The sequence below is a fragment of the Capricornis sumatraensis genome, chromosome 10 (assembly GCF_032405125.1).
Source record: "Capricornis sumatraensis isolate serow.1 chromosome 10, serow.2, whole genome shotgun sequence".
NCBI lineage: Eukaryota > Metazoa > Chordata > Mammalia > Artiodactyla > Bovidae > Capricornis > Capricornis sumatraensis.
In genome coordinates this window covers 36,503,278-36,518,917 of record NC_091078.1, presented here as the reverse complement: position 1 = coordinate 36,518,917, position 15,640 = coordinate 36,503,278, and the positions used below count along the sequence as shown (strand labels likewise).

The window sequence follows — 15,640 nt, the reverse complement described above, 5'->3', positions numbered from 1 at the left end:
GGGGGAAAATAAGAAGTTCAGTTTTGTCCATGTTAAATTTGAGATGCCAATTAGACTTTAATGCAGAAATCCAGTGAGGAAGGTTTTCCCCCCACTTTCTTTAAAGAAAGAATAACCAGCTGTGTCAAATGCTGCTGCTAAGTCAAGTAAGATGAAGACTAAGAAACACAACTGTGGGGTTTAGCAACATTCAGGTCACTGGTGATGCTGACCAGAAGTCACGGTGGGGTGGTGAGGAAAAAGTCTGCCTGGAGCATTTCAAAAGAGAATCCAAGGAGAGGAACTGGAAGCAGCAAGCACATACAATTTCTTCCAAGAGGTTTTCTATCAAGACAAGCAGACACACAATAGCTGAAGCAACGTGGCAGCCAAGAAAGGGTTTGTCAAAAATGAAATCTACTATCAAGGTTAAACTACTTCAGGTTGGTTATACATTTATTTATTTACTTATTACAGATACAGTCACTTTGGGGAATAAAAATTTAATACACTTTTGGAGGACAAAAATAGTCAAAGATTTACTTTAATCAGTACTAAGAAATAGGGTAATTTTCATTTGACTTCAGAAATAGTTAAAGTTAAAACTTCATTTAGTCAGTATGAGTGTAATTAAACTGATTCCATGATCTTTTTGAAAAAGTATATCTATAAATATAGGCAAATTTACCTTGGTGTTATCAAATGCTAACAGGAGTGTTCTGCCATTTGTTAAAAATATTTCTACAGCATTATCCCTCAACTGCCACCAACGCTTGTGAACTTCTTTAATTTCTTCATATGTCCAGGAAAATGATGCTGGTTCCAATTCTCCTTGAAGGCTCTAAAGTCAAAGGAAATAACATGAAAGCATTTGCTCTACATGAAATAGAATTTTTTTAATTTTACATTTTAAAACACTATCAAAGTGCAATATAAAGCCTTCCTTCTGTGGCAAAGTGGCAGATAAGATTCTCTAAAAATCCTCCTGCTACTAAACACTTCAAAATGCTGGATAAAAATCTAAAAAAAAACTGAGTTAATAAACTTCATTTAAACTTTATTAATAGGCTGTATTTTCCAAAGCTTTTATGTGTATAAAACTGAGCAGACAGTATGGAGTTCCCACATATAGCTTTTCTGCACTCAGTTTCGCTACAGTGAACATCTTCTACTCATGTAGTACATGTGTTACAACTGATGAGCCACTTCTTAACTAAAGCTCATAGTTTAATCTTGGTGTTGTATAGGTCAAATGGGTTTTGACAAATATTTAATGACATGTGTCCACCATTACAGTATCATGCAGAATAGTCTCGCTGCTGTGAAATTCCCTTCTGCTCCACTCAGCACCGCTGATTTTTTGTTGCCTCTGTTTTCCTTTTTCCAGAAAGTTATATGGTTGGAATCATAAAGTATGTAGACTTTTCAGACTGATTTCTTTTAGTAAGCAAATATTCTTTTAAATGTATAGCTGAGCTTGCAAGAAAGTAAGGGAAAATGATATCTCTAGGAGTCAAAAATAAAGAGGAATTTGAAAAACAGCAGTAACGAGGAAGTGACACTTTGGTCTGCTCTATGTGTGTCTTACTATGTCCCAACTAATTTTTAGAAATGGAGGCAGGAAATATACTACAAGGAGAGCAAAATGTTTTAATGAAAAGGTAATATTCTCATTTTTAAAACCAAACTCTTCCCTGTTTAGCTTCAACATTCAACACACTTTCATTTTAACAAACATTAATTAAGCATCTACAGGCAAGGTGCTTGTAAGTGCTTTGTATGAAATAAATCTATATATGATAAAAAGGGGGCACAGGATATTTGTACATGCTTTGGAAAGGCAAGACAGCAAATGTCACACAGGAAATAAGCACAAATGCTACAAAAGTACAGAGAAAGGAAGGATCCTTCAATTTATTAAAGAGCAAGGGTCTTTTTAGAGCTTCCACTTAGGTGGAAAAGCTCATCTTTTGGACCCACCCAGAAAAAAAGCTGATTCATGTATCAACTATTAAATTCTTTTGTTCTAAAAAGATACATCTTTAAAAATAACATAACTATACTTTTGCTAGCTGGGATAAATACTGTAGTAATGCTATGTAAATCACAAAATAATGCCTATTCAATTTGGGGGGATTATATGAAACACTTTAATGATTTTTTAACATGATTTACTTTACAATAATATTTTATGTTTTCACTCCCTAATTTATTTGAATCAAATATGTATTAATCAGTAAATCATACATAATCTTATTTAAATGCATCCTCATGAATTCCAGGCTTTAGAACTTCTGAAACAAAGAGCCTTATTTCTCCTGTTACAGGACTCTCAAAGCAGTATTTTAATGGCATGTAAATGAATTCAAACAAATAAAATGTTTACTGTACCAAAATGTGAATTGAGTCCTTTTTGTTATTTTCAGATTAATATAAGTATTTCCAGAAGAATAAAAGTTATGACTACTAAGCTATGTGAACATTAGGATTACTTAAGTTATTAAATCAGACAATATTTTTCTTTCTTTTTGAAGGCAAATGTATGTGACAATAAACAGGGAGGGGCAAGAATTTTGATGCTACAGAGGACAGTAGTGAGAAAGAATGGACATAAACTGAAATAATATGAATGCTTCAGAATCTCACCCATAATACTTGCTGCTATGAGACTCAGAACATGAGTCAGAGGGGATGGCATGGTCTTCTTTTTAAAATTATCTTAAAAAACTGGAATTCAGACAAATTTACACAGAGTGTGACAAGAAATGAATTCTTAACAGTTCTACCTCCTTTCTGGCTGTATTAAACTTATACATGTGGGAATTTGTCTAGATTCATATAAACGCAAATTTAAACCGTTACTCACAGAACTCTCAACTGTATCAGAAGCGTTATCTTCCACAAAATACATTCCACATTTACCTGCAGAAAATAATTGGCTGTGAGTTTAAAAACGTCTGTGCACTATTATCCTATTTAGTTAAAAGCACCTCTAGAGTCAGTTGGACCGAATTTGAATCCCAGAACCCAGAAGGAGTTCTTAATACTCAGTAAGAATGGCTCAGAGGTTAAAGCATCTGCCTGCAATGCAGGAGACCTGGGTTCGATCCCTGGGTTCGATCCCTGGATCAGGGAAGATCCCCTGGAGAAGGAAATGGCAACCCACTCCAGCATTCTTGCCCGGAGAAGCCCATGGATGGAGGAGCCTGGTGGGCTACAGTCCATGGGGTCACAAAGAGTTGGACACGACTGAGCGATTTCACTTTCACTTTCATTTTTGAATAGCGTCCATGAGATCCTGGGCAAGCTGCCTAACTCCACTATGCTTTAGTTTCCTTATAAAAAGAATGGGGTAGGGAGAAGATTCTATTTCATAGGGTCACTGTGGGAATTATATAGAATATACATAAAATGTTTATTAACAGTGTCTGGTGCTTAGTGCTAAAAAGTGTTGGCTGTTGTATTCTTCTTAGGTTACTAGCATATTACTTTTATTTTGTACACATTAACTGAATTCAAGTTATAAACTAAATTTTCTAGCAAAAGAGGAATCCTTAATTATTTTGCTGACTTAAACACTCAATAGGGCAGAAAAGTAACGTGTTAGTTGCTCAGTCATGTTCGACTCTTTGCGACCCCATTGGCTGTAGCACGCCAAGCTTCTCTGTCCATGGATTTTTCCAGGCAAGAATACTGGAGCGTGTAGCCATTCCCTTCTCCAGAGGATCTTCCTAATTCAGGGACCAAACCCGCGTCTCCTGCGTTGCAGGCAGATTCTTTACTGTCTGAGCCCTGACAGTACCCCCAATTTTCCTGCTTGATAGGCTGTTGTTAATGCACATCCCTACATCACATATCCAAACAGTGGGAACTTCCTGGAGCTCTGCACTGGATGCTGGTCACCCTGAGCCCTGGCATGGATAGTTCAAAGAAGGGCACCATCTCCATCCTAGTGACTGTGGGGCTCAGCCCTGGCAAGCTTGAAACTCTGCATGTTAGGGCTTTGAGGCTATATAGCTTTAGTCTACTGCAGTGACTCTCCAATTTGAGGGCATGTCAGAATCACTGCTAGAGAAGGAAATGGCAACCCACTCCAGTGTTCTTGTCTGGAGAATCCCAGGGACGGGGGAGCCTGGTGGGCTGAGGTCTATGGGGTCGCACAGAGTCGGATACGACTGAAGTGACTTAGCAGCAGCAGCAGCAGCCAGCAGCAGCAGAATCACTGCGGAGTGTATAAAAATGTAATGTCTGGGTCCCATCCACAGAGTTTCAGATTCAGTGGCTCTGGGCAGGGGTCTGAGAATTCATTTTTCTTAGATGTTCCCATGTGATCTGGATGCCCCTGATTTGAGAACAATTGGCTCACAGCATACAAATCAGTTCTTTAAGGAAATAGAGACTATGTGGTTTAATTCTATTCCTTCATGTCTTGAGGAAAAAATTTCTCACTAAATATAACTATCCACGGATAGTTTTGGCCTTTCTCTCAGAAGTACAGTGAAGAATATAAATTAAGAATAATCTCAAGGTGGATATATTTCATGTGTATAGGGATATCCGTTAAAACAGTAGGCATATAAACATACTAATGATTCTTTACTTTAGAAGTAAAAATTGATACATAATAAAGGAAACAAATTTAAAAATGTATACTCATGAACAAAGTTAACTTTATAAAAATTAAAATGCTGTTCATATGCTTTTCAAAAAATAAGACTGTCATTTCTTCACATTCATGAGTCATATGCGTTATAGACAGTGTTAAGGCAAAATAACCTATACAATATTAGAGACAGTTTATCTCATTTAATGGCAGTTTGTTAAAACAATGTTTTAAATTATCTAAGAATAAAATAGGCACAGTGAATATGTATAAAAGTCTTCAAAATGTAACTTACCTAACAACAATTCACCAGCTGTCTCTCTAGATGGTGCAACGCTGATACACCTTCGATTGACTCTGTCAAAACATATTTAAAATTACTGTGATTAAATGTTTTGAACAATTTCAGAGAATAAAAGCTTTATTTGATCTAGTAGAAGATTTCAGCAGAGCAGGCAAGAGTTTCAAAAGCATAGACTGTCTTTGTTAGAGTCCACATGAAAATATTATCTCATTTCTGACATTGTAATAGCAGAGAAAATGGAAACTTTTAGAAAAGGTGAATAATCCCTACACCCTACGCAGAATACAAGGACTCAGTTATTTAAAAGAGACTTCAATATTTTATATTTTCCAGTACATAAGCAAACATTCGCTCATGCCTCTGAACAAACCCAGGAAAGAAATGGAGCATTCTAGGAGAAAAGGGGGATTCAGAGTCAGAAAAGTTCTTCTATTCTTTAGTCTAGTCACTTAATCTTGACTCTCAGTTTTTTGTCTATAAAATGGGCCTGGTAACAACCTCCACTACAACCACAGTGACAATCCTATCAGTAGTTACCTTACTGACCCACAATCCTCAACAATGCTATGACACGTTAGGTGTGACTTATCTTTCTCACGTAACAGACTAAGACTGAAGTCCAATGAAAACTCCCTATCAAAACTGTCTGATCTCTTTGGATTTTGGTCATTCAACTTTGTCCTCTCTTGAGCCACATTCAGGTCTTTTCTTAAACCACTGTATTATCTAAAATAAACATCACATAAGCACTGCAATAGACTATTAAAGTCTCTAACACATTCAACAAAAGAGAAGATGTCTTATGGATTCAAATTTACCTTATAGACTCACTTGCAGCTTTGTCTTTTACAGTAGAAGAGAAAGAAGAATGAGTTTTGTCTTCAAACAGGTAAGAGAGCGGTGGTTTGACCACATCTGTCGAGGAAAAGAGATTACATTATCTTTGTGTAATGACCACAGTTATCTGCTATTTATATGTTGAGTCAAGAAGTCACTATTACCTTCTGATTTCTGTCGATCCCTAAGCAGATACTTATTTGGAATAGTTAAGTAACATCTCTGTAACCGTCTCCTCTCTCGATTTGGCCCTTCTGTTGGATCCAACTGCCATGAAGTTGGATAGTAGATGGGGTCATACCAGACTGCTCTACAGGTAGAAAGAAAAGGTTCAAATGGCAATTTGAAGTACTTATAACTTAAAAAAACTATGTAAAAATTTAATACGTAAGTCAAAACTGATCCACTCAATTGAAAAATCCCAACTATTTATATAACTAGACAGGGATATGCATACACATGGCTTTCCAGGTGGCTCAGTGGTAAAGAATCTGCCTGCTAATGCAGGAGACTCAGGCGACGCAAGTTCGATCCCTAGGTCAGGAAGATGCCCTGGAGGAGGAAATGGCAACCCACTCCAGTATTCTTGCCTGGAGAATCCCATGGACAGAGGAGCCTGGAAGGCTGCAGTCCATGGGGTTGCAAAGAGTTGGACATGACTGAGTGACTGAGCACAAACACACTGCATACACACGGTACATAAGAATAACAACAAAAAAAATATCCCTCTGCTCTGGAGCCCAGTCTCCTTGCCTCAAGGCAAGGAGAAACTCAAGGCAAGCAAGAAACTGCTACTGGTTTCTTGTACCTATTAAATTTTTAAAAAGATACAGCATGACTACTATATATGCTTTGTGATATATTAGACTTAGTATGATCAACTAAAGAAAAAAAATCAATTTCCAAATAAATTTTTTTCATTTCCCATTTTGCCTATTATCTAATGTAACAAACAAAATTTTTCATTTTTGTAGTAATTACATTTCTAAAAATGTTTTAAAATAAATAAACATTTGAAATAAAAGGAAATAGTTTATAGAAATAGATAAGAGAAGTAAATTACCCTTAATCCTACTACCCCAAACATACCAAAATATTGTTAGTGATTTGCTTTTTTTTAAATTACAGTTATAACTGATATACACACATATTTTCTTATATACACATTCCTATATCCTGCCTTCTTTAGTATTACCACTTTAAATGGCTAATATTATATTGAGTGAAAAGATCATACTGTATTTATTACTGTTATATACTTAGTTGTTTCCAGTTCATTCAGAGAAAAATGCAGAGATGAAAATCTTTGTTTATTGATTTTGCATATTTTGAATATTTTCCTTAGGACAGAATCACTAAAATAGAATAACTGGAACTAGAAATAAATTGTTTATAGGGTTCCTGATATATTATGTCACAGTATACCATGCCACCAAACCTCTGATCAAGAGCTAAGATACATTATTCCTACTGTGGAGATGAGTTCCTAAAGAAACTTTTTAACATAAAAGGTAAAATATAGTATCTAAAGATTTTAAAAAAATAAATTAGCCTCTAGCAATATTCAATTTTTCCCATCTGCTTATTAATTCTACTTGTCTTATGTGAAGAATATATTCATGTCTTTTGCTCAAACTTTTGGGATTTTAATTTTTATTTTCAAACTTTTATGAAATTTTAAAATAATAAAAATACTAACTTTGAAATACATGCTGAAAATAAATTTTGTTGTGGCTATGCTTGTTAAATACACTGGAAAAAAATTAAAGTTCAAAGCCATTCATTTCTTCTTTGTAGTTTCTTCAATTGTGTTTGATCTTAGGAAGTTATCTATCAGAGTTGATAAATACTCTTATTTTCTTCTGCTTTGTAAACTTTTTAAGTTTATTCATTCACCTGGAATTTACTTTAGTATATAGCTCCTCAAAGTCATAATACTAATCAGTTATGGTAACCAAATTCAGAGAATAATATTTTAATTTCCCTCTTTTCACTATTTGTGATGCATCTTTTTTTTTTAATTTTTATTTTTACTTTATTTTACTTTACAATACTGTATTGGTTTTGCCATACATTGACATGAATCCATCACGGGTGTACATGCGTTCCCAAACATGAACCCCCCTCCCACCTCCCTCTGTGATGCATCTTTTTAACTGTGTTACTGAAGTCTTAACTAGAAAAAGATGTATTTCCCAACTGTCTTGTTTCAGTGATTTCCCTATTCTTTTGCAAAGATCGTATGTTAAAAAGAAAGCCAGTAAACAGGTATTACTCTCTGGAAGAGCTAATGTCTCTCTCTCTCTCATTATTTTTTCTCCCTCCCAAGAATTAAAAAATTCTCATAGGCATATTCTTTAAGAGGAAATAAATTACAAATGATTAAACAAAAATATTTAAGCTAATAAGATAGTACTATGAATCTTTATTCTAGAGTGAAAATAACATCAATATAAAACATTCGTGCAAGACCACTGAAAGCCCTCCCACGTTGCCCACCTGTCATGCGTCAGTTGTTGAATAAGCTCCTGCCAGTGTCTGCTGGCACTCAGATCCACTTTGTACATTCCTCTGATATGCTGGATCACCTTTTTTCTCTCAATTCCTTGGGAAAGAGACACTGCCTGGGTGATATCTGCAGCTATTTTAGATATATCCTTTGATTTTGAATCCAAACGCTGGAAGAGACTAAACAGACAAGAAGCCTGTAAGTTAAGCATATGTGTAGGAATATTAAATGTATATCAAAATATGGTACATTAAAACTAAAAGCATATGCAAAATATAATGGGGCTCCTAGAAGACATAACTTTTAGCACACATGAAATCCTACCTTTGCTGATTATTATTAACTGTTTTCTGCCAGTTGGCTTTATTCACACCTTCTTCAGTTTCATATTTCCTTTGTTCCTAAAAGATTTAGATAATAATATACTATATAAAACTTATTATTTATCATTTAACACTGGCACAGAACCCAGCAAACTAAATTTAAAACCAAGTTAACAAAGGAAAAAAAATTGTCTCCTGGAGACCAGAATATTAAAATAATCAGCTACTTAAATAATGTTCTAATTCCCCTTTGTTTCCACACACTTTGGGTCACAGAAATTAGGGTGGAATAGTTAACTAGGGCTGCCAAACCCAATGGGTTTGCATAGCTGCTTGCTTCCTTATTTTGCTTTTTCACTAAAGAACTGAGAACTTGAGGCGGATGATTCAACTTGCTTGTCACTATTAAAACCTTTTTCTTCCCTGAAAGCTAGTGGTAATGAATATGGATGACCACAGAGAATAAAATGCTCCTTAAAATAAGATTATTTGTTTTCTCATAAAAAAGCAATATAAAGTATAAGAAAATTATCATTTGAAATTCACCATCAGTGGTACTCTATAATAAAAAAATCTCTCAATCATTCTTTAGTTACAGTCAATGGGATCTCCTAAGAAAACTGTTTCTTATGGTTTCACTGACTCACCTCTTTGATCACTCTAATAAGGTCTGATTTTGTTGATGCACTGGGAGGGATGCACTTATGACCACATAATTTTAAAGCATTCATAAGCAGTTCTGCTGTGTCTAGTTCTTCTTCAGTCAATTCATCTTTGTGATTATGTATCAATTCTGACAAATACAAAACTAATTTGGCTCCATGCTTTAAAAAAAAAAAGTAATAATTTTTTTAATTAAAAAAATTTTTAAGTCATAAAGAATTTGTATTTTTACATTTAAATTCTTTAACAGTAAATTAAATTTTATTGCTGCATTTATTTGGCTGAATCTGGTTTAAATAAATCAGCTAAAAAGACATTTCGGGGAAAACTGAAGAAATTCTCAAATGATTATACACTGAGTATATGATGACATTAGAGTATACGCTAATTTTGTTAAGTATAATAATGTTGTTATGGTGACATAAAAAAGTCTTTTGAAAATAGGTTGTGATTTATATAATTTGCTTTAAAATACCTCAGGAAAAAAAATTATGATAAATATGATAAAAATACTAACAATAGTTAGACCTATGAGATGGTCATATGGTAGTAAGTATTCACTAGTCTCTATTTTTCTTAGTATGTTTGAAAATTTTTATTGCTAAAGGTAAAAAAAATGGAAGAAAAAGAGGAAAAAAAGAAGAAAGGAGGAGTAGAAGTAATAAAGGAAAGAAGGAAAAAAAGCACACAAGCTTTTGGGGAAAGAATTTTAGAGAGGGTCTGCTAAAGGAATACAGAAAATAAGCTTGGGATGAAGGAAAATAATTCTAGTTCTTCTCACAGAAATACTGAACTGGAAGGGAAACTTTCCTTTAAATCTTAAGGTAAGAGTCTCTTTAATTTCTGCTTGGGAGAATAAACACTGGAGAAAATACCAGAACAAAAAAGTATCTTTGGATCCATTTGTAAGCATTCACTATTCCCTGGGGAGAACAAAAAGGTGAAAAACTCCAAAACCAGTTAAGATGTCAGCATTCAGTATGTGAATATTTGTGAGAAGGGTTGGTTTAGGTCAGTCTTTTATGAACAGGCCTTATAGACAAAATGAAAATGTTACTTAAGAAAATGAAAATGGTCCTTCCTAGTGTAGAACTAAACCAAACTTTGATTCATGATTTCTTAAGTGGCTCTTTTTTTTTTTTTGAGCACACATGCATACTTTTATTATCTATGCTGGGATTCCAAAAGACATGGCTACCATTTTTGCTTTAGATGATTATTTGACTTTGGAAATGTGAAATTTTATTTTTAGATAAGCTTTGTTTAGACCAATTTTATGGGCCTCCCTGGCAGCTCAGACGGTAAAGATTTGCCTGCAATGTGGGAGACTGGGGTTCAATCCCTGGGTTGAGAAGATCCCCTGGAGAACAGAATGGCAACCCACTCCAGTATTCTTGCCCGGAGAATTCAACAGACAGAGGAGCCTGGCAATCTACAGTCCACGGGGTCACAAAGATTTGGATATGACTGAGTGACTGATATGCACACACATGCCAGTTTTAGTGCTTTTTATTTATTGTGCAGATCAAAGCTTTTTTCCATTAAGTGGCTCTTTCATGCCAGAGATATTACACCTGATTGTTAAGTGTACACTATATATTATTTAGACATTAACTTTGCCAACAAGTTAAACATGCATAATTTTATATTTTAACAATTTGCATTCATACAAATATCACTGTATTTGGCTTTATGATATTTTAAACTGTGAATAGTCAACAAATGGATTTGGAAACTATTAACATTTTAGGTGATATTTAAATTCACATGCTGAATCACATCATGTCATTTCCCAAAAGCATAAGATGAACATATGCAATGATGAAAATAGCAAAGCTCATTTTAATGCAACATTTTAAATTAGTCAGGAGGCAGCTGTTAGCTGACCAAAAGAGAAAAAGGAACAGATGCTCTGCAAGTAAAAGGCCTGAAGAGTTGGCAAATAAAGAGGAATGGTAAATGACTAGAATATTTTCATATGTGCGTCTTAAAGGTAATAATCTTGATAGAGCTCTAAAAATATTTGTTTAGTATTCAGTGACATTTTAAAATCATCTTGAAAAACTATCAGAAATGTTTTTTTTCATTCTGAATGTCCAAAGAAACATGATTTTCTTAGACACTGAAGCTGTTTCTAATAGCTCATTTTAACATCTTCTGATCAATCATCTATTGACTGTAGTTTCTGGAACTAGAAAAGTTGTTTTTGGAGACACACACACATAGAAATCTTATTTCCTGCTCTCAGGAAACTGATTTAAGGAACTGAATTTAAACACAAATTCTTAGAAAATAATACAATGTATAAAAATAAAATTTTCGATGAAGTTTCAAGAAGGAAGAGTTCTGAGTAGACTAAAAGAAGGAATGAAGATTTTGAAGGTGGCACCATATGATGTGGGTGCATGGCTAAATGGACACAACAGGCATATAGACAGACAAAGGGGAGGAGAGAGAGCGTTGCGTGCTGTGGAGACAACATGAAAAAAGCAGCTATCAGAAGGACAACATGGGATATGAAGATGTTATGAGAGAAAAGATGAGGAGCCACAGACTGGCTGGAGAATTAACCAGATTCAATTGAAGAGAAGCTTGGAGCTTTAAAAATCAGGCACACTACAGATGGAATAGAGCTTGTAGGCAGTTATAAAAAAGGCATAAGAAGAGCTCTCTATACTGCTGCGGAACCATTGCAGGACATATTGTTAGCTGAAGAAAGTAGAGTGAGAAGGATGTGTATGGTTCATTACCTTTTTTCATACAAAGAAGTGAGAGAGAGAACACATACACATGCTCACATGTGTGTGTGTCACACATTTGCTTATATCTCCAAAACAAATAAAAACCAAATAAGGATGGTAAGCTACAGGGAAAGGGAAAGAATGAGGGAAGGCTACAGATATTAAAAACTAGAAACTCTTCAACTGTGCTGTATTTCACAATTTTGATTTTGAAACCAGGTTGACATTTTACAGATGGCTCAGATGGTAAAGAATCTACCTGCAATGTGAGAGATCTGGTTGCAATGAGTTGGACACGACTGAGCAACTAACACTTTCACACGTTTATTAGCTTTGCCCACTAAAAACGCTGAGAAGAAATGACAATGCAATAGAAATTAACATACCTAGTCCTTAGATTTGTAGTTTCTAAATACTATTATCTCATTAAAAGGAAACGGGCCTCTTGGGGAAAAAGTTTGGTTGCAGGTCTAGGGAAGGAAATATACAAGACGAGCCTGGGACATTCTTTGCTCCAGAATGGAAGGAAGTTAATAAAGCTGTGCTGTGCTCAGTCGCTCAGTTGTGTCCGACTCTTTGAGACCCCATGTACTGTAGCCTGCCAGGCTCCTCTGTCCAAGGAATTTTCCAGACAGGAATACTGCAGTGGGTGCCACCTCCTACTCTAGGGGACCAAGTCTGCACCTCCTGCATCACTTGCACTGGCAGGTGGACTCTACTACGGTGGCACCTGGGAAGCCTCAAGTTAATCATATTAACTTGTTAAAATTAAAAAGGCCATGTTAAAAGCATACAACAACTTGAATCTACAGACGTGTTCACTTGAACCTGAAAGAGAAAAATAACTGCAAAGATTTGAAACTACTTATAAAATTTATAAAACAATACCCGAGTTCATGACGACATCTCAAATATAAAAACAAATACAAAAATTAAGAGTTTTCTAGGGCACCAAGTTATTATTCTAAAAACAAACAGATGAAAGAAACAAGCCTTTATCTTGCCTTTCCTACAGAGACTATATTTTAGGGTAGCCAAACAGCTACTAAGGGAATATTCTTCCCTATAGAAGAATCAGAGCTAACAGATGATGGTGGAATGAGAAACACAGAGAAATCACTATTTTGAAACTCCTAATGAAAAAGCGGATCTTGGCAACTATCATTAATGGTTACTAAAATAATTAAGGACTGAGGGTGAACTTTATAATGGATGAATCAGGCTGCTACCATCTCAAAAAAGCAGAGCAACCAGATGTTTTCTGCCTGTTGCCATGATGTAATGGAAAATGAAGTATTTTTTTAAAAAACAAAATAGGAAATAAAAAAATTAGAATCTAGTCAAGCCTCTAGATCTAGAACCACAAGGATACAACTAAATAAATCCAGACTGTGGGAGAGTCTATAGAACAAATGACTCAGTTTCATCAACAAATAATGACAGTTAAAAAAAAAAGATTGGGGACAGTAATTACAAGGATTAAAAAAATGTAGCACACATCGAACAAATATTGTGTGGGCCTTGTTTGGATCCAGAATCAAAACACTATCTAAAAAATTAAAAGAAAATTGGGAAAATTTAAACATTGGGTATTAGATGATAATAAGTAAGTGAGCCAACTCACTGGAAAAGACTCTGATGCTGCAAAGATGGAGGGCAGGAGGAGAAGAGGGCGACAGATGATGAGATGGTTGGATGGCATCACCGACTCAATGGACATGAATTGGAGCAAACTCTGGGAGATAGTGGAGGATAGGGAAGCCTGGTGTAGTGCAGTCCATGGGGTCACAGAGAGTTGGACACGACTTAGCAACTGAACAAGAAGAAGAAGGAATTACTGTTACTATCATAGAGAGTGATAAGTTAAAATTAAGTCCTATTAGCAGAGATTTAGACTGAAGTATTTACAGGTAAAATAATCTGATACCTGACTTTATTTCAAAGTACTACAAAGAAAAATTAAAGTCAGGTTATGGTCATGTGGGGTTCTTTTTTGATTTCTTCCAACTTTTAAGTTTATTTGAATGTTGACATAATAAATCTTCCATTTGAACCATGAGGCCTTTGCTAGTGGAATCTGGGTTGGGAAGATCCCCTGGAGAAGGAAATGGCTACTCACTCCAGTATTCTTGCCTGGAAAAATCCCATAGACAGAGGAGCCTGGCGAGCTACAGCCCTTGGATTCCACAGAGCCAGACACAACTGAAGTGATTTAGCAGGAAGGATAATAAATCTTAAAAAAATTACCAGATAGAATAATTTGGTCTTGAGGTGGAGAGGAGGCTATTGTAGTGATCCAAGCATTAGGGGTGAAAGCCTAAACTGGGAGGTGGAGGGTGGGCAGAATATAGGGAAAGACAGCACTAAATAAATGACTGGCCTTGGTGATACAATAGATTCAAGAGAGAACAAAGTCAACCACAGCTGCAATGTCTCAAGCTGAAAGCAGTAAGGATACCACCAACAGAAACGGAAAAGTGGAGAAGTGAAGCTGGTAGAAGAGAACTGGAAACATCACGGTTGGATTCAGAGGGATGGCAGCTTTGCTGAGAATAAAGCAGCGAAAGAACAGCTCTTTGACTGTATCTTAATTTTGCCTCTTCTTGGGCTTCATATGAATGGAATGATAAAATGCCTACTCTTTGGTGTTTGGCTGTCCCTTTCAATGACACCACAATTTTGAGCTTCATCCATACTGATGGGTGCATCAGTAGTCAGTTCATTTGCATTGCTATACAACAGTCTAATGCATAAATATACCAGTTTAGTTACACATTCTCCCACTGACAGATACTTGGGTTATTTCCAGTTTTTGGCTATTAGTAAAAAGGCTGTCATAGATATTCTCCTACTAGTCTTTTTATGTACATATGCTTTAATTTCTCTTAGGTAAATATCTAAAAATGGAATTTTAGCATCACAGGCTAAGAGTATATTTAATTTCATAAGAAACTGCTAAACAGAATGGTTACACCACTTAAATCCTCCATCTACTGCTTGCTAAGTGATAGAATTTATAGATTCCAAAACAGCTTGAGTATTTTGATTTTACCATTCCAGATGATCAACAAATATTTTAACTTATTGTAAATATTTTTGAAATATGTTATATGTACTGTTACTTGGGCCATTCAGTATAGATGTTTCATGGATAATATAATGCTTTAAAAAGTCTCCAAACAGTTCTTAAAGAAAACACTTCAAGATTTAGTAACATACTATGAAGGATCTTATGAGAACTCAGGTATAGAACTTAAACACTGGAAAAAGGAAGGGGGATTAAACAGATTAAACAAATTGACTCTGGTAAGTGGCATCTGAAAAAAGACCTCAGAAAATATTTGTTTAGTCAGAAAACTATATTCATGGTATTTGGCATGAAAATACAGTTTAAATTCAGTCCCTGATTTGTACGGTTTTATAATGGCTGTTACTCATGGAGTATTGGGGTACTTACCTGCAGGGATGGGCTAAGACAGTCTCGCAGTATTTCCTGATGATTTGGTTCACGAACTATTTCAAAAATTTGCTTTCTCTCTTGTGAAGGGTGGGCTGGAGACAACATATGCACGAGCAGTCTCCCAAGTTGCATTCGGAAGGTTTCCTTACAAGACCACAAGATTTTAGCCCACTGCTGTTTGGAACTACTGGTTTTACCTGAAGCCTTAAATCAAAACAGGA

The 15,640-nt window shown here is 35.4% G+C and overlaps 1 protein-coding gene across 1 annotated transcript in view; it reads right to left on the bottom strand.

The window, feature by feature from the left end:
* LYST (lysosomal trafficking regulator) overlaps window positions 1-15,640 on the bottom strand; it is a 140,412-nt gene that overhangs the window by 44,846 nt on the left and 79,926 nt on the right. Inside the window, exons 29-37 of the mRNA XM_068981849.1 lie at window positions 15,417-15,623; window positions 9,203-9,379; window positions 8,557-8,633; window positions 8,223-8,411; window positions 5,888-6,033; window positions 5,705-5,801; window positions 4,878-4,939; window positions 2,846-2,901; window positions 668-820 (exon numbers count right to left, since the gene is read on the bottom strand). Coding sequence (XP_068837950.1) covers window positions 668-820; window positions 2,846-2,901; window positions 4,878-4,939; window positions 5,705-5,801; window positions 5,888-6,033; window positions 8,223-8,411; window positions 8,557-8,633; window positions 9,203-9,379; window positions 15,417-15,623 — 1,164 coding nt within the window. The remainder of the gene's footprint in view (window positions 1-667; window positions 821-2,845; window positions 2,902-4,877; window positions 4,940-5,704; window positions 5,802-5,887; window positions 6,034-8,222; window positions 8,412-8,556; window positions 8,634-9,202; window positions 9,380-15,416; window positions 15,624-15,640) is intronic.